General features: G+C 43.0%; 1 protein-coding gene across 5 annotated transcripts; it reads left to right on the top strand.

The window, feature by feature from the left end:
* The first annotated feature begins 29 nt into the window (after window positions 1-29).
* BECN1 (beclin 1) lies at window positions 30-20,542 on the top strand. 5 transcript variants are annotated; one of them, XM_044418688.1, is made up of 12 exons: window positions 30-192; window positions 2,381-2,509; window positions 3,129-3,196; window positions 3,741-3,799; window positions 4,752-4,842; window positions 4,971-5,107; window positions 5,417-5,611; window positions 6,479-6,625; window positions 7,517-7,666; window positions 7,776-7,836; window positions 18,914-19,056; window positions 20,350-20,542. In XM_044418688.1, exons 1-12 carry the CDS (start codon window positions 171-173, stop codon window positions 20,516-20,518), a joined length of 1,371 nt encoding a protein of 456 aa, XP_044274623.1. In that variant the 5' UTR covers window positions 30-170; the 3' UTR covers window positions 20,519-20,542. The 5 variants fall into 5 exon arrangements, with proteins under 5 accessions (XP_044274623.1, XP_044274628.1, XP_044274627.1 ...); XM_044418692.1 differs by having other exon boundaries at window positions 57-79; XM_044418690.1 differs by lacking the exon at window positions 30-192 and adding an exon at window positions 987-1,235.
* Window positions 20,543-20,619: the final 77 nt, after the last annotated feature.

Below are 20,619 nucleotides of genomic sequence, written 5' to 3' on the forward strand. Positions count from 1 at the left end.
GTCACAATGTGCATGCGCTGAATAAGCAACTTCCTCTTGATGTGGGCGGAGTTTCAGAAATGTGAACGGAAAAGTTGAAGTCAGTTTCGAAACAGTAATATGGGAGTAAAACGTATTGGCTGCGATTTGGAATTGTTGTGGGGCAGTTAGTTAAAGTACAAATTAGCTGGATGAAAGCAAATGGAGTACAAGGTATCTCTATTCAGTTTGGCTTGGGGTGGAGGTGGCAGATGAATTTTGCTGCAGTCAGCGATGTTTTTGTGCGGCAGTCCAAAATAGCCAACTACATAAGGTGGCGACAGTGTATGCTTATTTTCTGCTGCAGCCTTTGAAGTTACTATTTCACTGCCTTGATTGCTATTAAACGGTAGCGACATTCGTGATCTTAAAAATGAGTGATCAGAATCATGCATAATTCCATTGGTGAGGTTAATCATCCTCATCATCTAAACTCACTTTAAACGTTTGTACTGTGATGTTGATAGTTCCCGAAGATCGGCGAGTTCGGACAGCCTTAAGTCGGGACAGAATTGTGTCGTACAGTTCCCGGTCTGCTGGGAGTTGTAGGACTTTCTCTCTCTCTCTCTCTCTCTCTCTCTCTCTCTCTCTCTCTCTCTTTCTTTCTTTCTTTCGGCTGTCAAAACATGCATAGGCTCCCTCCTTTAGATAGAATTGTTACAGTGGTTATCAATCTCACAGTGAAATCTCATGCATTTACTAGGAGGTAAATCCTACTGAGATGGCTCATAGTGCACGCTTTTCTTAAGGATAAATGGTGATCTTGAAACGAACTTATTTTTGGTGGTTCAGAGGTTTTTTTATTTGAGGGTGGACGTGTTAGAAGCACGGAAGGGACAACATCGGAGTACATACATTGTAAGGCTGTTGTAAATCACCATTTCTCAGGCACAGCCGTCCCCAGAAGCTGCAGTACGGATGTAATACTTTTGGACTATATTTATATTGTATAGCGATTTAAATGTAATGTTGTGTGAAGCAAATGAACTGCCTCGAAGAGCTTCTCGTGAGCAGCGGTCAGAAGGCCTGTGTCCCGCTGTAGCCATAGAGACGATGAGGGAGGTGCCTAGCTTTGCAACGCCCCCTGCCCGACTCCTGGGACCGCATTTTCCCCGGAAGAGAACGCGTCTGTAAAACTCAGATTGATCGGGAGGTTGGATGGAAGAGTAGTTAGGTTAAACTGGCCCTGGGAGGGGGCACTTGCGACCACCCGAGGTGTGAGTATCATTCGCTGGGTGTTGTGCCTGGAATTAGTGCACAGACAGCCATTGAGGTAGGTGAAAGGCACAGCGCCATGGAGTCCTGCCCTGGTAGAATACATGGAATTGGGTATTCCTGATCCAGCCGCTGCACTCTGATGGCAACCCTATCCCTCTGCAGTGAGTGGGGCTTATCCTCTAAAAATAGTGACTGCAGTCCAGACACTGAGCACTAAGCAAAGCCTGTCATCTGGCTGGTTGTTGGCTAGGGTGAGCTTATTTTTAACACTCACCTCCTCAAACCACCAGAAGTGGCCACTCCAGTTTCCTGAAGGGAAGTACTATCTTATTTCTGGAGTATTCAGGGCAGTACCTCAGGGCATTAGTGTACCAGCAGACCCCTCTCTTTGTGCCTGGCTCTCTGAATTTCTGTGTTATTTTCAAAACGAACTGAAATTCTAACTGAAATGCTGGCTTTAGAAAGAGTGTGTGGGTGCTTTGTACAGGATTTCTTGGGTACATTATATTTCTTTTAATTCCCAACTGTTTGCCTTCAGGGAGCTCAATATTCATGCTGAGACCACTTGGATCTGCAACAACTCACCTACCAGCACACACTCTAGATTTGGTTTACCCTACTGGGCAGGATGATAATGGTCTGAGAGGGAGAGAGATTACAGCTTGTCCTTTGTCATGGTCAAAACATTTCTTGTTGAGATTTAAACTAGCCCTGGGGAATTTTTGAACTTATATAACTGGTGCTTCTGTTGACGTTCTTTAGAATGTGAAAGAGTCACTTGTTGCAGTTACATCTGAGTGACCTAAGCAATTGTAAAATGGCTAGACTTTTTAATGAAGCTTCTAATATAATTAAGAAATAATCCCACCTGTTTACCTTCTAGAAAATATTTTGTGATTTGCAGTGCCCCAATGGTAGTCATTTTGCAAGAATGACTGATATAATTTCAAAATTGTAAATGTACCTACTGACCCAAAAACTTTAGGCAGCAAAATTGTTTTGGCTGGTGCTTCTGGGAAGGGGTTACAACTGAAATGTCAAACCTAAGCTTTAAGGTATTCTATAATTATTGTCTTCACACTAAGAATGCTGAAAGCAGCATACTCTGTTTCTGGGTTCCTTGTTCCATTTCTCTGCACCACAGATATGGATGGATCAAAGTCACCTGCTTGCACGATGCAGGTCAGTTTTGTTTGCCAGCGCTGTAGCCAACCGCTTAAACTGGACACATCTTTCAAGGTCCTTGACAAAGTCACCATCCAAGAACTGACAGGTAAAAAAGAAAATGCCAGCATGAGGCACAAATATTGGGTCAAGGCAGATGCTAATGAAGGTGAGAGTCCTGGGAGAGTGAAGTACAGGATTGTCATTAAAGATGTCACTAGAGCTCAGAGGCCTGAGCTCTAGAACCTGTTATTACTGCATTGAAAACAGAATCCAAAATTTGGTGGGAGGAATCTACAGTTAGGCAATCTATTTATTAAGACCAACCACTTTTCATCAAGCTAGGTGGTTAAAAGAGGCAGGAGATGGGAGAAGAAACAGGAAAATTTGAAAGTTAAACCAGATCTTGTGATCTGCAGAATAGCCTTAATTCCAAAGTGGTGATTGCAGAGTGAATGATCAACAGTTCTGAAGAACTTAAAAGCTTCTGTGGCATTTCTATTTGTCCTTAACAAGGATGGCATGGCTTTGTGTGCATTGGTGGGGGGGGAGTGTTCATGGATCAGTGTTGTTATTTTTGCTTTTTAGGAATATGGAAGTAGTAATTCTGTGCAGATGCAGAGTGTCTTCTGCTCCTGCTGAATCATCTAAACTACTCTCCATTCAGAAACCAAAAACATTAGCAATCTGCTGTGTTTTCTATTGGTAATTGATTATCTTTTGTCTAGCTCCTTTGCTTACTACTGTTCCAGAAAAACTGGGGGATACACAGGAGGAAGAAACTGCTTTGACAGAGGTACAGAATTAGTTTTATTCCAAAAGTAAGACCAAAAGGCAGCCTTACAGTTACCATTAGCCCAAAATAAGAAATGTTTCCTGTTTGGCATATAACTTGTCAGACCTAAGGTTGGATTTGAGATGAGCCTTTCATTAACAGTATGGCACCACTCATAGAAGATGTCTCTATCCAATTTTTGGGCACCCTCCCTCCCCCCATATATTACCGTTCACACATTCAGCAGGGTCCCCTGACCATCTGTGTAGCATTTGCTGTGGATGGGAAGGGCTGTGCAGAGACGAGTTGGGGAAATCGGTTTCTGAGTTTCAATCTATACTTAAATCTGGATATAACTCATGTTATTTTACTCTGCCCATGATGTCTAAATAAACGTAGGTAACTGCACTGGCAAAATATTTTATGGGTAATGCATTTCATGTATACATCTTCAAGGCTTGTGTGCTTATTTGCATGTTGACTAACTCTCTAAAAACCAAATTTGAGTGTGGATGTTGCTCTGCTGAAGTTGAGGTATCTCAGCTGATGCTGAACTTCTTTTCAGGAACTGTTTGTTGAAAATCGCCAGGATGGTGTGTCCCGAAGGTTCATCCCTCCAGCCAGGTATTGACCAGAGGCATGTTTCCTGCCTTACGCATTTTTAGCATATGTCCCCTTTTCAGAAGCTGTATGTTTGGCACTGCCTGAATTGTGAGTTACCAAGCATTCTGGGACTATTTGAATCTTCCATGGGAACCTCATGTATATACACACATCTGCTTGTTACAGACTCTCAAAATGAGCCAAATGGATTATCTGTTGTGGGACAGATCCAAAGACATCCATCCATCCAATGTGGTTGCCTACAACCCTCCAAACTTGAAGGATTATGGGCATCCAGTGGAAGTCAAGGAGTGTGGAGGCAAGGTTTGCCTCTGTGCTTCTTTTACCTCCCAAAACACTTAGCTGATTTTAGTCCTCTAAGTGTTTTATCCCTACTTGCAAGGAGAAGGGGTGAGGTACTGCCAGGATTCTATATATCCCAGTGGAGCTGTAATCTTCCCCTTCCTGCTGTCCAGAACACCCGCACTTACAGCTTTTGGGGCTGTGGTCAGTATGAAAAGAACTGCAATGGGAGGGAGCTCCAATTTGGAGGCAAAACTCTGACCTTGGAATGCCTTTCTGTGGTCAGACTTTGGGCTTAGAATATTCCTGTGACCAGCTAGGCAACATCCGGCAGCCATAGGATTGCACTTGTCTTCTTTTTAAACCACCATAGCCTGTCTCTCATATATCAATTTCCTGAGCAAGTTGCTGAGGAAATCCCAGCAGGGCTTCCTTGGTGTAGATGGAAGATAAACATTTGCTTACTTATTTGTGATAATGGGAAAACTTGCTTTAGGAATTCTGAAGGGACAGATGGATCCCCGCATTGATCAGGGAATTGGACCTGATGGCTTTATTCACACCTGCCAACTCTACTATTCTCTTATGTTATGAAAGAGCGAAATCTGAGTGTTTGTTAAAAAGTCCATATAAGCATTCCCCCATTGCAAATCCATCCTGTATTTTCCAGGGTGATGTCAACTGAAAGTGCCAACAGCTTCACTCTGATTGGAGAGGCCTCTGATGGAGGCACCATGGAAAACCTCAGTAGAAGACTCAAGGCAAGTTAACCTTGACTTTTGAGTGTCCTGGATATCTTTTAAGGAGGCTTTAGAGAGATCTGAGCATTTACAAGTACAAACTACTACCTTGAATTTGGTTTGTTTCAGCAATCTTCATTCTCTTTTAGGTTACCGGGGACCTGTTTGACATCATGTCTGGCCAGACAGATGTGGATCACCCTCTGTGTGAAGAATGCACTGACACGCTTCTGGACCAGCTGGACACACAACTCAACATCACAGAGAATGAATGCCAGAACTACAAGTGAGTGAGAATAGAATTCAGGGATTCTGCAAGAGAGCTGCCCTACTGCCTACAAATTGCCTCGCTACTGAGAAATGGAAAAGAGCCTTTGATCCTGTTCTCCAAAGTAATTTCCTTTGAAGAAAACAGTATGTATGTTGTGCAGACACAGCTTCCATTTTAAAATGAAGCAGCATTTTGATCTTGATGATTACAGAGATAGGCATAGTTTGGGTTTCAGGACAGGTGGGTAGAAAGAGGTAGGCCTGCCGTGTGCTCTGCATAGCTTTTTGCTCCTCTACATTGTTTGTGCATGGGTGTTGGTTGCAGGAGATGCTTGGAAATTCTTGAGCAGATGAATGAAGATGACAAGGAGAAGCTACAGCTAGAGCTGAAGGAATTTGCTCTTGAGGAGGAGAGACTGATTGAAGAATTAGAGAAGGTAGAGCAGAAGCGTAAGACAATGGCTGAAGACTTTGAGAAGGTCAGAACTGAGGCAGAGCGGCTGGATCAAGAGGAAACTGAGTGAGTGCTGTATTTTTACCATGTGTTGTATCTTCTACATCTCCAAGACTTGGCCAAGTGTGGTTATTCCTTATCCATATAACCCTTTTGGCCTTTCATTATTTCTCTCCCCCGCCACCCTTTTTCCTGTGCTAAAAGTATCATTCCCTCTTTTAAATCTCTCTACTGGCTGTCTGTCTAGTCTTCATTACATCTCTAGTATACTGCCTCTTTTCTCTGCAACCCTCTTCTTCAGACCTTATGCTGTCTCCGTTGACTCAACATCTACTTCTGCCTGTGAGTTGACACCATTTCTGCTGAGGCCTTGCTAGTAAGGTGCAAGTGAATTCTGTATGCTCTTATGAGACACCTGGAAAGTTCCGAGTTCCCAGATAGCTGAGTCTTTTATGTCTTCTTTAGGTCTTAGGACAGAGTCTGTCTTATGCACTGGGCTGGGATTGCTTCCCCTTGTTAACACCAAGGCCCCTATTGCAGCTCAGTATTGATCTCTATCTCATCCTATCCTTATTAGAACATATTTATGCATTTATTTATCTATTAGATTTATATCTCACTTTTCTTACACAAACACACCTTACATCATTGTCCTGCTGCTCTCAATCTTATCCCCACAACAACAGCCCTGTGAGGTGGAATGGGCTGAGAACCTGTGACTGATCCAAAGTCACTCAGTTGGCTCCATGACCAAGATTGCCTGAGTTCCAGCCTTGCCCTCTTAACCACTATACCGTGCTGGCTCTGCTAACTTTTGTCATTCCTTCTAAGAAGGGGAACATGCTGCTGTTCTCATATCATTTTATGTGATATTTTAGGGAGGTGTGATATCCTGTGTCAAACTCATGATTATATGACTTTATCTCTTTGGAGGTACCAGAAAGAGTACAGTGAATTCAAGCGGCAACAACTGGAACTGGATGATGAACTGAAAAGTGTTGATAATCAAATGCGTTATGCCCAAATGCAGCTGGACAAACTAAAGAAAACTAATGTATTCAATGCTACCTTCCATATCTGGTAAGGCAAGAGGTTAGGTGTGGAGTATCTATAGTAAAACCAGAATAGGGAAGATGTCTTGAAGAGCCTGCAGCAGCCTTATTTGACTGCACAGGTTTCCTTCTGGGGTTGAGAATTTCAGGAGGCTTTCTGGATAAAGATTAGAGAGCTGACAACTCTCCTGCTGAATGTTTGCAACTTCAAGCTTCTTACTGTCCAAGTCAGCTAGACTTCCAGGGTTTTTTTTCCTTTCTCAGTAGCTGCGGTCATTGGAAAGGTATCAGCTTCAACATGAATGGGGGGGGGTTTGGAAAGAACACCTTTTTGAGTGACTGTCTTCTCTAGCCTGCTGTTGTTACTGTGTTGTTTTTTGGTGAGGGTAGTCGGTGCTTGCCATATGCTCTTTGCCAAACTTATTAGGTGTTTCGAATTTTTCATTTTCCTCCATATGCACTTCTCTGCCTAGCAGCATCCCTTCATTGTGAGCTCTGGGTCACTCGGCATGTATCAAGGGTCTTATCCTTCCTATTTTGTATCGTATACAGTATGTTGTTTGTGCAAAAAAATGTTAGTAGTGCTTGAGTAAAAAGCCAGTTCTGACCCTTGCAAAAGAGCCTGTGGTCTTAAAGCCATGATTTCTGTTTTCTTTCTGAATACACACACAGACAAGTTGGCAGTTTTCTGTGAACAGAAAGGGTTGAACAAGATAAAAGGGTATCTCAGCAGCCAGGCATTCTGTAGGTAAAACAGACATAGAAATGCTATCTGTTGTATTTTTCATAGGGTTTTTTCATACCTCAATAAACACATGGGCATTTAATAAGCTTGTTTGGGAAGAAACAACTTTGTGCATTCTCACTAAGACTGTTTTTGCTCACAAGAGCTGGCTGACTGAATCTCCTTCTTGTGTAGGCATAGTGGACAATTTGGTACAATAAACAACTTCCGTCTGGGCCGCCTCCCCAGCGTTCCTGTTGAGTGGAATGAAATTAATGCTGCCTGGGGTCAAACCGTGCTGCTTCTTCATGCCCTTGCCAATAAGATGGGTCTGACCTTTCAAAGGTGAGAGTACAGTCACCAGCCACCTTCTTGGCTGTTGGGCTAAAGAAGATTAATGAACGTAATCTTTCAATCAAACAATTATCAAGCTGGCTTATCTTGTTTCTTGCAGGTATCGGCTCATCCCATATGGAAACCACTCTTACTTAGAATCTCTTATGGACAAATCCAAGGTAAGAAGTTTGGTTTCCTTTAGTCCAGGCTTCCTAGATTCCCAGTCTTCAACATTCCAACATGGTGTTTCATCAACCAGAAGTGCCATTCCTGCAAACAAGGGGGCAGGAGTCTGTCCTTCTTCAGCATAGCAAGTGGGAGGCCCTGACATGAGACTTGCTAATGTTACTTCTTTTGTGCCCATTTCCTTTCTTTTTTCCTTGTTCCTGTGTATCTTGCCTGTTCTCCTGACAGCTGCTGAGACAAAAGGCATTGAGCATGGAGGAACAGAGGAAGTTGGGCAGAGGCAATGCCTCCTTCCCTACTATGTACATATCCATCTGTTGGCTAATTTTGCTTGTAGGTGTGCTGTGGCGACACAAGGAGAGGGTAGGTGCCAGCTACCTAGTTTTCAGCTTGTTTCTTTAGGAATAGTTGGTGATAAGAGTCTGAGCTCCCCATGCTTGCTCTTGCAGAGGAAGGTTGCTAAAGCTCTTCCACTATCCCCCAGTCCCATCCTTTACTTCCCAGCAGGAGAAAGAGAAGCTGAAGAGAGCTTCAGCAGAGAAGGGAGCATGGTGGTGGAGCCCTCTGTACAATTGTTCCTGGGTGGATGGATGAATGCAGGGAAAGTAAAGGGCATGAATAAGTGGTAACAGGTTGTGCTGCAGCAGTTATAAAAGAGAACACACACATTTGTTTCCCTCTTCTCTTATTTGTGTACACAGACACACTCTTTTTACATTACTTAGCTGAAGCTCTCTTGGCAGTTCACAACATTTAAATCACCCATCCAGATTTCAACAGGCTCAAATCTGCTTAGCTTCCAGGAAGATTAGGCAGGATCAGGCACTTCAGGCTATATCGAAGCTATGTATCAGGGTGGCCAAACTGAGGCTCAGGAGCCACATGTGGCTTTTTGAGTTTATTTTGTGGCTTGCCATTCACCACCACAGGCACCCACTTGCTGCTTACTGCCTACCACCCCCTGCAGGTGTCAGCTGGCTGCTCACTGCTTGCTGCAGCCTGTGGGTATGAAATCATGTCTCTGGAAGACTAAATATACCTTACTTGGAAGATGACAAGATTAAAAAAAAAAACCAAACCTGGAATGGAATTGCGACTGGGAATGGACTGTGTTTCAGTTGTGCAGGGTTGCAACAAAGGAAATTTGGACTGTAGTTTAAAAAGCATAGGGTGGTATTCAAGCCTGTTGGAGTCATCTGAATTCTCCCTTAGTTGTATGCCCTTCTGCACTCAAGGGGGAGAACAGGAGAAGACATGTTTACTGAGAATTAACTAATTTATTTATTGATCTACTACATGCAACAAGGTTTTTTCGTAAGAACACCTTACCACTAAATATCTCTTGATTATGACTTCATGCCTACATCAAAACGTATGAAAGAGGGATTTTCCAATTATCTGTCTCTGGTCAGAAATCAAGCTGTTAGGCACTGTATTTTTGTGGGGATTATGTAGACAACCTGATCAAGTGTTTAAGGAACAAACCTCTTTGCTGGATTTGGATAGCTGATTTTGGCCTCATGAAACTTAGCACTAATAGTTCTTCCCAGTTGCAGGACTCAGTCCTTCAGTTCATATATGAGATGACAGCATGTACAAAGTGCCTTTCTTTCACTCCTGCATAGCAGCCATTCATCATGTTTAGATGTTCATTTTATATTTATTATATTATTTTTATTTATTATTGTTGTCAGGGTTGCCAAACTTGGTGGCAGGGTGGATTGGTTGTAATACATTGAGAATATAGCAGTTGTAAGGCGCAGAATGAGTGGGTGCGATGTTCGTTGTATGTTTTGCATTTGAAGCAGGTGAAGAAAAAACATAAACATCTCAAGCTGCCCCACCCCACTCCTTAGAACAATTAGATCCAGAGTCTGTACTACCTATCTGCAGTGCTGTTACCAACTGAAGTCTCAGAAAAGGCTGATCAGAAATCTAGAAGCAGCTCCTAGAAAACTTGGCGATTGCATTTTGGGGGAATTAGTGGAAACCTGGTATTTCTTGAAAAAGAAAATGAAGTGTTTAATTTGAAAATCTAGGACTCCAACTTATCTATGCCATTATTTGACCACTACTAATGCCACCAGTGAGATGAACTTTGGTTTGTAGCCTCCATCCCACATTGTGGGGTGACTTTAGTATCCCAGGTGCACATTCTGTACTGCACTTTACATGAGTAATTCAACTGGCTCATTCTTTTACAATATTTTCATAAAGTGCCTAAACTAAAATGTTCTTAAATTTCAGCTTCCAAGCTTTAAAAAAGAAAAAAGAAAAAATACTTGGAGTGAAAAAATTATCTTGGATGCTCTATAGAAATAGTTGGGCAAGGTGACTTTATAATTCCAACCAAAGCTTACAGAAAAGGCACAAAGCACAGTCCCATTCATATCATCTTGGTTTCATTTTAAATCTAAGACTCTAAGCTAAAACTTCCAGCAAACAGAATTGAAATCCAATGAAAGAAAGTCATGCTATGATTCTTTAAAGTTAATGTGCCAAGCCATTGCCATGCAGAGAAAAGTCAATGGACCTGCTGATTTTTCCTGTGTGCATAGGGTCAGGAACAATTAAAGCATAAATTACTGTGTTTGTGATAGGTGAGAGCCATTCTTATGGTGTTTGCAATCATTTGAGGGGAATTTCAGCCAGAACAAAGGTGGTTCTTCTCAGACTCTGTGTATCGCACAAAAAACTAAGAGAGTTTTGGAAGGAACCCCTCCCCCACCTCAGAATCTCTTTTAATAGGGAGGAGTTTCCCCTCAATTCTTTTTCAACCTGGTGCTTCAGGAAGTTCTTTCTCTCCTTGTATTACTTGAGTGTTTTGTGTCTTTCTGTATAAACACACTTTCCTTCCTTAGCAATTTTGTCTCACAAACTATACCTTTTCATTCCCCCCATCACAAAAAAATTAAACAAAAAAGAAACCCCTTTGCGATCCTATGCTATGCCAACCTTACCTTGCTCTTTTTTTTTCTTTCATGTTTTCTTTTCTTTGTCTCCTCCTCAGTGGCATCAAAGCCCCCCTTCTGCAAATACATGCAGTGCAGCTCAAAATTGCTGCCGAAGGATGGGCATTCTTTGTGCCTGCTCTGCTTGGGTGAGAGGCACATGGTTGACCAGGGCCCTCACTGCTAGGCCTTCATGAAGCAGGCCTGCAAACACCGCACCAACCGACTCCAAGCAGAGTTCTGGAGCAAGGCTCTCAGAACAGTCAACACCTCAGTTGCACCCAACATTTCCTGCTGGTCTACCATAATTTCACAAACATCCACGCCTTATACCACTGCCATAGCTCCATCTGTGGCTCTGGAAAAGTCAGTGAAACTGAAAAAGGTGAAAATGTTGAACAAGAGGGCCGAAGAGGTGAAAGCATCTGGATCTTTAGGTGTTGGGAATGAAAGGGACAGTTATTCTTCGCAGATACAGACCTGTCAAGTGATGAGAGGAACCAGAATTCCTAGAAACTGAAATGGAAAAAGCAGAGGGACTTATTTATCAATTTATTACATTTGTATGCCACCCCCTAGCCAGAGGCTCTCTGTGCAGCTCAAAAAATGAATACCAATAACACTCTAAACCATAAAACAATAGGATTAAAATACAATATAAATACAACTGTATAAATAGAAAAGGAGGAAATATAAACACAATATAACCAATAACAACAACCAATAAAACAATAAACCAGCAGCAAACCAATAGTTCCATCTAAAAATATATACAAAACTTTAAAAAAGCCTTAACTTGGCACCAAAAGCAAGATAAACTGTGTGCTTATTACAAGGGCACCCTTTCAGGATGTTCAGGTGTACACTGAGATCATTCAGGATTTACAGCTAGAAAAAGGGGGCTTGGGAAAAGAATTCATGCTGCCAGCTGAGCCTTGCACGACTGTTGACTCCGTGGTGTTGGAAGATACAGGCTGACCAACTAGAGGAGTAACACACAAAGAAGAGGCTTACCTGCCTCCAAGAAGGACATCCCAGAAGGAAGGGGCCCCAAGGCTACTCAAAAGGAGAATACTTGGAAGTAATTGTTTGATTGGGTTCTACAAATTTGTTTGTGCATGCTGCTCTGAGATTCATTCTTGGTTGTGCTTATTGGAAGTGCCTTGGAGAATAAAGAGTTTTTGCCAAAGAATGGCCTGTGTTTCAGAAGTGTGAAGGGAGACCTAAGCAGCACTAAATGGACTCAGCTGTTACCAGCTACATCAGAACCAACCACCCACGAAGACATTGCATTGACTCCGAGGCTAGAATCCATCTTGACCTCAGTGTTGGAGCGGGAGATCTGAGACACACCACCTCCTCTTCCGCCCCTCCCCAGCAGCTATGGTTTCAAGGCAGCCAGTCACACCATCACTCACATATACCAGAACTGGTTAGGACCAATGACTAAAGGGATCACTCCCATTCTCCTGTACTGGACTGGGACAGATGGCCCATGTCCCCTGTTCCACAGGCATACCAAGGGTTCTACAATCCCTGGGGATCTACCATCATGACCCCACATACAGTCCTTAGTATGGGCCCATCTGTCATCCCAATATCTATGGGGGATGGGAGCACTTTGTCAGGCTGCCACCGCCTTCTCGCTGTCCACCTATGCCACCTCCAAGACCCTGACCAATTTACATAAGCTTTATGGGTTCATGGACTCTTGGAGCCACCCACACTATCACCATGCTTCTGCACTGATCTAATTCTCCTGCTCCTTTGCTCTCCAAGTCCATCCTTGACATTGAATGTCAAGGACTACCAGTTCAACTCAGACACATCATCAGCTGCTTAGTCAGCCTGTTCCTTTCCAGATACAGCTGTGGACATTTAGGACCCCACCTCTTCATCAGTGGATATGGGCTACCTTGCAGAACAAATTCAGCAGATGGACTATTTACTATTGTGATTCAGTTGCTACTAGAAAAGGTGTCAGATCTGATCTTCGGTTCCATGCAGACTGAGGAATCGATGCTGGCTGCTATCCTGCCAACCTTATTCTAGATAGTCCAGCTGTTTTGGGAGGCACCATCCAGTATGTCACTGATGTCCAAAAGATTGGAGAACATGTGTTGGGTGCAAGAGAAGGATGCGGCCTGCCTTTTTCAGCATCTGAAGCCTAACTCATCATCAAGTCAACACAGGGAAGTCACATTAGCAGCACTCCATACCTTCTGACAACAAAGGATGCCGCCTGGACACTCTGAGGAGATAATTTACACTTCTGGTACTCTGGGACTCAAAGTCTTAAAATGCAGACAACCATGGCAAGGTACCAGCTCTTCCTTTGGGAGAAGCTGGGCTCTCTGACTACCTTCCTGGACACCAGCAAGACTTGACCAGGGTTTTCCAGAGTGAGACAGTCTCCCATATGCAGATAAACATTACCAGACACCAAGCAGACTGTGGAGCTAAGGCCATGATCAGTCCAGTGGCATTTCACTCGTTGGGTCTCTAGCAGGAGGCCTGTTCCTGTATCAAGGACCTACCCTTTGATGCAAAGACCAATGAGTGGGTGGACTAGATCTACAAGGTGGAGAATATTGCAAGGAAAATGGTCTTTTTCCAGCACCCATCCGTCAGGACCCAAAAGTGGTTTGGTTCTGGACCTTCTTCTGTCTTTCCCTGGTCCCAAACTAACAGAGCATTGTGCCAAACATTGGTGCCATTACAGAGACAGGAAGATGCACCATCTTGATTCCACCAGGGTCAACGATTCTCATACAGGAACCGAAGCAGAAACTGGAGGCACTGAGCAGATTCCTGGACTGGCCTTTTGCCTCCTTCCCTACCTGTTTTTATTGATTTGAAGGACTATCTCCCTTCCTAGGAAATAATCACTTCTGGGTGCTGGAAATGTCTAGGAAATTATCACTTCTGGGTGCTGTTGATAATATAGAGAGGCTACAGGATCAAGTTCAATGCCTTCCCATCCATCAGTACCATGTGCAGAATGTCTCCATTGCCAACCTTGATGGATAAGTTACACTTCCTCTTATTGAAGAGAGCAGTTCAGTGGATTACCACTTCTGCTCATTGAGGATTTTTCTCATGCTATTTTATGGTATTGAAGTAGAATGAAGCGATTCGACCAATTCTGGACCTAAAAGACCTTAATTCTCTTTTGCTTTAAAAGGTCCAGATGGAAGGAATTCTTCCTTCAAGGGAAGGGACTGCTTTGTACTGTTTGACCTTAAAGGTGCATGCTTTTATATGTACATAGCACCATTCTACAGGCATTTTCTTCACTTTCAGGTCAGGAGAGAGATATTTTAGTTTATAGTTTTACCCTTTGGACTCTCCACTGCCCTGAGTGTCTTTACAAAATGCATGACTGTGGTATGTTTAAAAGTAGTCCAGGTATACCCATATTCAGACAACTGGCTACTGGTGACATCACCCAAATCTGAATTGCTAGAGGCAATTGATACCATATTCTTTTTGTTGTACAGACTGAGTCTATTTTCTCCCCTTCCCAGTCTATGCTCTTCATCAGGGCACACACAGACTCCACCATGGGGACAGTGTATCTCTCAGAACTCACAGCAGCTACACTTATTAAGATGGCTTCTAAGCTGTACTGGTGACATGTTGCAACAGTTTTCCAGATTCAGCAGCTTCTCAAACTCATGGCAGTGACTGTCTCAGTAGTTTCCTTGACCAGGCTCCAGATGAGGCTGCTCCAGCAATGGTTTGTTGAAGTGCCTCTGGATGCCTTCTACTGTGTGTTCCAGCCTCACCTGGTGGACCCAACACTCCAAACTCTTCAAGAGAAAGTCATTCCTCAGTCCTGTGCTGTTGTTTACAGTCATGATGGGTGGTTTCCTGTTTGAATGGGGAGCCCACTGAGGTCCTCAGAAATTGCAAGGAACATGGAATGAGCCCAAAGCTCACAAGCATATAAACTATCTTGAACTACTTGCAGTGAAGTAGGTTCTCACAGCATTCTAGACCTGGTTGCCAGGATATTTTGTTCAGTTTGCCATGGACAATGTGACAGTGGTGCTCTACATCAACAAACAGGGAGGCACCAGCTTGATTCTAGTGACATGCCTAACTGTTTGAATCTGGGATTGGTATGTCAGCAGACAGATCACTTTGACTGCTATTTACATCATTGGAAACAACAACATCCTAGCAGGAGGAGTCTTGACATTCACGAGTGGTGAATGGACACAAAAATCCTAAACAAGGTCATCCAGCCTTGGGAGACTCCAGCTGTCAACCTCTTTGCCACTCAGAACAGGCAGTGGTGTCTGCTACAATGTCTGCTTTCAGGCAGAAGAGGGCAGAGACTCTGGGAGATGTGTTCCTGCTATTTTGGGCAGGGAATTTGTTTTATTTTTTTTCCCTGATAATGAGAACAATGGCAAAGGTTCAGCTTGCATTTTGATCCCACCCTGGTGGCGAAGACAGCCTTAGTTCTCCCACATCCTGCAGATGTCAGGCAGGAACTACATCTGGTTCTCATTGATCCCAGACCTGATCTCTTAGGACTGGGGGAGAATTCTGCATCCGGGCATTCATACCCTCCACCTGACAGGATGGAGGATCCATCCTTAGGGCACACATATTCAACTCTTTGAGCTGAACTGAACACCATGCTGGAGGCAGCACTGAAGCCATCAACCAGGAAGTTGTATGCTGTGCAGTGGAAATTTTTTTGCCTCTTCACTAACATTGATGGATTGGATCTGCATGGCTGCTTGACTGAGAGAGTCCACCTTTACCTTGTCAGACTGCTCCAACACAGCCTGAAAGCCTCTTCTATCACAGTATACCTCGAAGCAATTTTCTTCCTTTTACAGCTCATTGGATTTCTTGCACCTGATGAGTATGTGCTTCCTAAAGGGACTAAAGAACGTTCTCTTCCCTTCTTGATTGCTGACAGTAGCTTGGAGCTTGTCCATAATTTTACAAGCCTTAACAAGAAATCTGTTTTAGCTCATGGTACTGATCAACCTTTATCTCCTGTTATGGAAGATGGCATTCCTGGTAGCTGTTATGTCCACTCATTGCCCCAGTGAACTTTATGCCCTACAGGTTGATCCTCCATGCCTTGTCTTTCACTGGGACAAGGTAGTGTTGTGCCCAGATCCATCTTTTCTCCCCAAAGTAGCTCCTTCATTTAATTTAAACCAGGAAATCGTTTTGTTGGCTTTTTTCCCCGTTCCCATCTAGTCCAGTGAGAGTTCATGCTGCACACCCTGGACATGCACAGGGCTCTGATGTTCTATCCCTCCAGGACTGAGTCCTTTCAGAAAGTCCAGAAACTAATAAAGTGCAGGCAGTCTGGACTGGACAAACCAGGTGTTTCATGGAAGGTGCCACAATTCGCCAGTTGTCTTGGTATGGGTAGACATGAACTCAGGAATGGGTTTAAGTAGGAACAGGCTACTGCTATGTACTTTGTAAATACTCTAGGTGCCATAGATACCCTGAAGAGTAAAACAAAAATTGGAACAAAAAACGTCCCACTTGGAAACACAGGTAGTGTCTGTGTGAATGTTCAATGGAGATACAAAACTATGCATCTTCTAGGTCTACAGAGGCAAATGAATCTCCTTTTTGCAGCAAGGGAAGGATATTTTGTACTGTGACCATCTGAAATTTTTTGGTACAGTGAAGGAATTGAGGTCTCTAAGGTCCAGGATTGGTCAGGGCCCTTCATCTTGCTTTGGTACCATGAAATGCCTGGAATAGAATCTGTGGTGTATTAGAGAAGAAGGGACTCACTCTATTGTTCCCTTCAAAAGTAGTGCATCTACCTCTGTGATTAAGGTTGGAGAGGGAACTTTACTTTTCATGGTGCCAAAACACAGGAAGGTGTCAAACTCGATCCTGTAGCCTCTCTCCACAATGGATAGAATCCAGGCATCCATAGTTATTGTTGGGCTATCTGCACCTTGAATGTTATGGCAGTTGTCAAGCATGTCAATCCATTGGGGCTTGAGACTGGAGCGAGACTTGGCCAGTTCTGAACCACTTACATGATCTCAGCAGCTGGTGGCTTTACAACCCTATCTGCCTCACCCATGCTTTCTGCATGGAATTGATCTGTTCATCCATCCTCACACTGAAGAGCCCTTTCCCACTGAAGGGCAGGTCCTCAATGCAGGAGTGGGCCTCCTGCAGCAGATTGGATGAGTGCAGCCAGGCATAATACTACTGCACCCATTACTTGCTCGTGTTCTAAAGGCAAGAGAGACACATTGCTTAAGACTGGAACAAAGCGAGCTGATTTCCCCCAAAAGAAAAGCTGGTTTCTTGCCATAATGGCCTGTTAATGAGTCACTTAAAGACCCAGAGTTGACAAAGAGGAGATGCATCTCCCCATTACATCCAGGGAGCATCCTTCTTTGTCCCCTGGCATGGACTTGTGACCTTCCCTGTGCCAGCTCCATGATGATGATGTTTGGCCTCAGATGCTGGAAGAGGGAGGGCACATCCTTCTTCTGCAACCTATACATGCTCTCCAGCCTTTTTGTTGTCAGTACCACTGAAGATGGGGTGTTCAAACACTGCTGGACAGTTTGTAGGAGTGTTGGCAGAAATGGTATGGCCACTGGCAGCAGTTCCTTCATATAGATGGCACTGAAGACAGGATCTGATACCTTCTCCATTTCTGCTGGGTCCAAGATATTGGGCCATCATCTGGATGCTCCAGGTTCCATCACACTGTCGAAGTTTCCCTTTTAGGTGAATCTGGACAGTGTTCTTTCAAATGCCACTTGTGGCCCTTTGCTTTTATGCCCTCTGCCAGCTTTGCCAGCTTGACTTTCTTAGCTACTTCTTCACCTTTGAGATCTTCAAGGATCTCCCCAGTGTCAGTGGTGTGGAGTGGCTCATGGTTACAGCCAAAACCACAGGAAGAAGGGCCAAACAGGTAACAATTTAGAAAAATTAGAACAGAGATAAATGAGTATATAGAATGAAGTGTTTGAGGAGAGAGAAATAGAAGAGGAAGCGGAAAACACTCAAAGTAGAAAGAGGGAGAAAGGATTTCCTTGAAGCACCAGAGAAAGCTGTCGAAGAACAACTAAGGAAATGAGTGGGAACACTGGGATGGTAGAGGGGTTCCTGCCAACAACACACTCAACTATGAAATCTTCCCATAATCAAGCTCCAGGTAAGCACAGAGCCTATATGTGTGATGTACAGAGACCACAAAGAAGAACTAGGGTTTCAGTGCATTTTAGCATCCTTCTACTATTCTCTATGTGACTGCTTGCTTGTGGCAAGGAGAGAGACAGGTGGAAGCAGCAGGCAAATATACACATGAACTTGGAAGCCAACAACAGAATATGGTAGCTACAGCATCTTTTGAAAAGATTTCCTACCCATTGTACTCCATGGTTGTGCCTCTAACCTCACACAGGTGCCTGCCTTCAGCTGTGTCACCCATCTTTCTTGGATCATGATAAGAATGAGAGAAATGGAGGCAGGTGATAAAAGGCTGATGTGCACTTAGTTTTCTCATCCCTGCATTAAAAGGTTGTTTTTTGAAAATTGATGGGGCTCACTTTTATATAAAATCTGTAGAAATGGGTTACAAACTTGATTGTTTTGAAATTCTGTTTTCCTAGATTCAGTGTGTGGCTTGTCTGGGGCTCTGCTATTTATTGGTATTCTAGAATATGCAAGATTGTGGTGGGCAACTTGTGGTCTTCCATATGTATTGAGCTACATCTTTGAGTAGTTCTAGCCAGCATAGCCAATGGTTAGGATTGATGGGAATTGTAAGTAAGTAAAAACCTCTTGAAAGCCACAAATTGCCCATTCCTGGCTGTCATTAGGAACACTAATTTTCTCTTAAACAATTTTATCAAGGTTGGAACTTTGTGATAAAAGTTTGCTCCTCACTGCACTGAAGTATTTCTTTTTTGTTGCACTGAACTTATCTCAGGGGAATAGTAGTGGCCAGTTATTAAAGCTGACTTACACTGTGAGTCTGGTGTAGCTGAAGCAGTTCTCTTGATCAACTGAAAAAATAAAGCAATCTCTCCAAAGGACTTGAGGCAACTGCAAAGGAATCCATTTTCTTTCTGGTATTGCCATTTTTGTGTTAAAGGAGCTGCCCCTCTACTGCTCAGGAGGCTTACGATTCTTCTGGGATAATAAGTTTGACCATGCCATGGTGGCATTCCTGGATTGTGTGCAACAGTTCAAAGAAGAAGTGGAAAAAGGCGAGACACGCTTCTGTTTGCCTTACAGGTAAGAAGTTGCTAGTTCTGCATTAAAAGCAGAATAGACTATGATCGTTCATCAGTTTGTTGCTGAACAACAGAACCACTTTACTTATTATTATTATTATTATTATTATTAGAACATTTCTATGCCACCCCTTGCCGAAGCCTCGGGGCGGCTTACAACACAATAAAATACAATACAATACAAAAATAACAATATAAAATTAAAGTTAATAATATAAAATAAATAAAAAATATAAACGATATAAAAGAAGTTATAAAAGAAAAGTCATGAAAAGAAGAGAAAAGAAGTCACCCTGGCCAGATAAATAAGTAAATATTGTTAACAATTAAAATAGTTTGCCTTAGTTATCTGATTAGCAACGATTGAACATTTTGCTGGAATAGATTGTCCTTTGGTCTGTCCAATTGAAATAATTCTTGTGATCTTAAAGGACTATAACAGTAAGCATACTGCTCAACTCTGCCCAAGCCACTTTTTTTACTATTATATTGCATTTATATCCCACCATTTCTGTTCTTGTAAGGAACCCAGGGTGGCTTATATAGCTCCATTTTATCCTCAGAACAACAGTCCTGTGAGGTAGGTTATGCTGAGATTGAGTAACTGGCCCAAAGTCACACACTGAGCTTCATGGCCAAGCAGGAACTAGAAATCAGATCTCCTGGATCATTGTTCCAGCAATTTTTTCACATCCTTAAGTAGGACCGCACACAGCTTGTATGTCATACAAAGAGCAAAAGAGTAAAAATACACTCCAGCAAAGGAAACTTATGTCCCTCTTGACCCTTCTTACAGCAGTCATTGTGCTGTGGCAGTGAGAGTGTTTCCTCAGAAGAGGAGAAAAGATATAATGCATAATCATAATAATACAGCTGTTTAGTCATGCAAGGCCTGCTCAAGCTGTGAACTCACTTCCTGCTTCTGCAGATTCTTCTACCACTGAAGTACTGTGTTGTCCAAAGCAGTGGCTGCTGGAGTATTCCTTTCTGCTTACCCTCTCTTGCTTTTATTCTATCTACTCTGTGCCTTAGCAGGCATTTGCATCTCTTGCAGCATCATGCAAGGTCTCCAGTTTTACTATCTAGTTTAAGAAGTATATGTGGTGGAGAACAGGGCTATTCCTTGAACAAGACATTATATAACAAAATTTCACAGTTAATAAATATGAGCATCATAAAAAGGGGGAAAATTTACTCTGTTGATAAACTAGAGGGAAATGTGATGGTGTCCCAATATGAACAGTTTGGAGTTGCAGCTTGGAAACCTGACAGAATCTCTCTTTCTCCTATGTAGAATGGATGTGGAGAAGGGCAAGATTGAAGACACTGGCGGAAGTGGTGGGTCCTATTCCATTAAGACACAGTTTAATTCAGAGGAGCAGTGGACAAAAGCTCTCAAGTTCATGTTGACAAACCTAAAATGGGGACTAGCTTGGGTCTCTTCTCAATTCTATAATAAATGACTGTACTAACAGAAAAGAATTCTATCCTGTAACATGTTTGCAGTTTGTTTCAAGATGCTAAAAGCCTAGGGCAAGATGAAAAATGTCTGCAAAACATTTCA

Source organism: Varanus komodoensis, unplaced genomic scaffold (genome assembly GCF_004798865.1).
Source record: "Varanus komodoensis strain SLA01 unplaced genomic scaffold, ASM479886v1 scaffold92, whole genome shotgun sequence".
In the NCBI taxonomy this organism is placed as follows: Eukaryota; Metazoa; Chordata; class Lepidosauria; order Squamata; family Varanidae; genus Varanus; species Varanus komodoensis.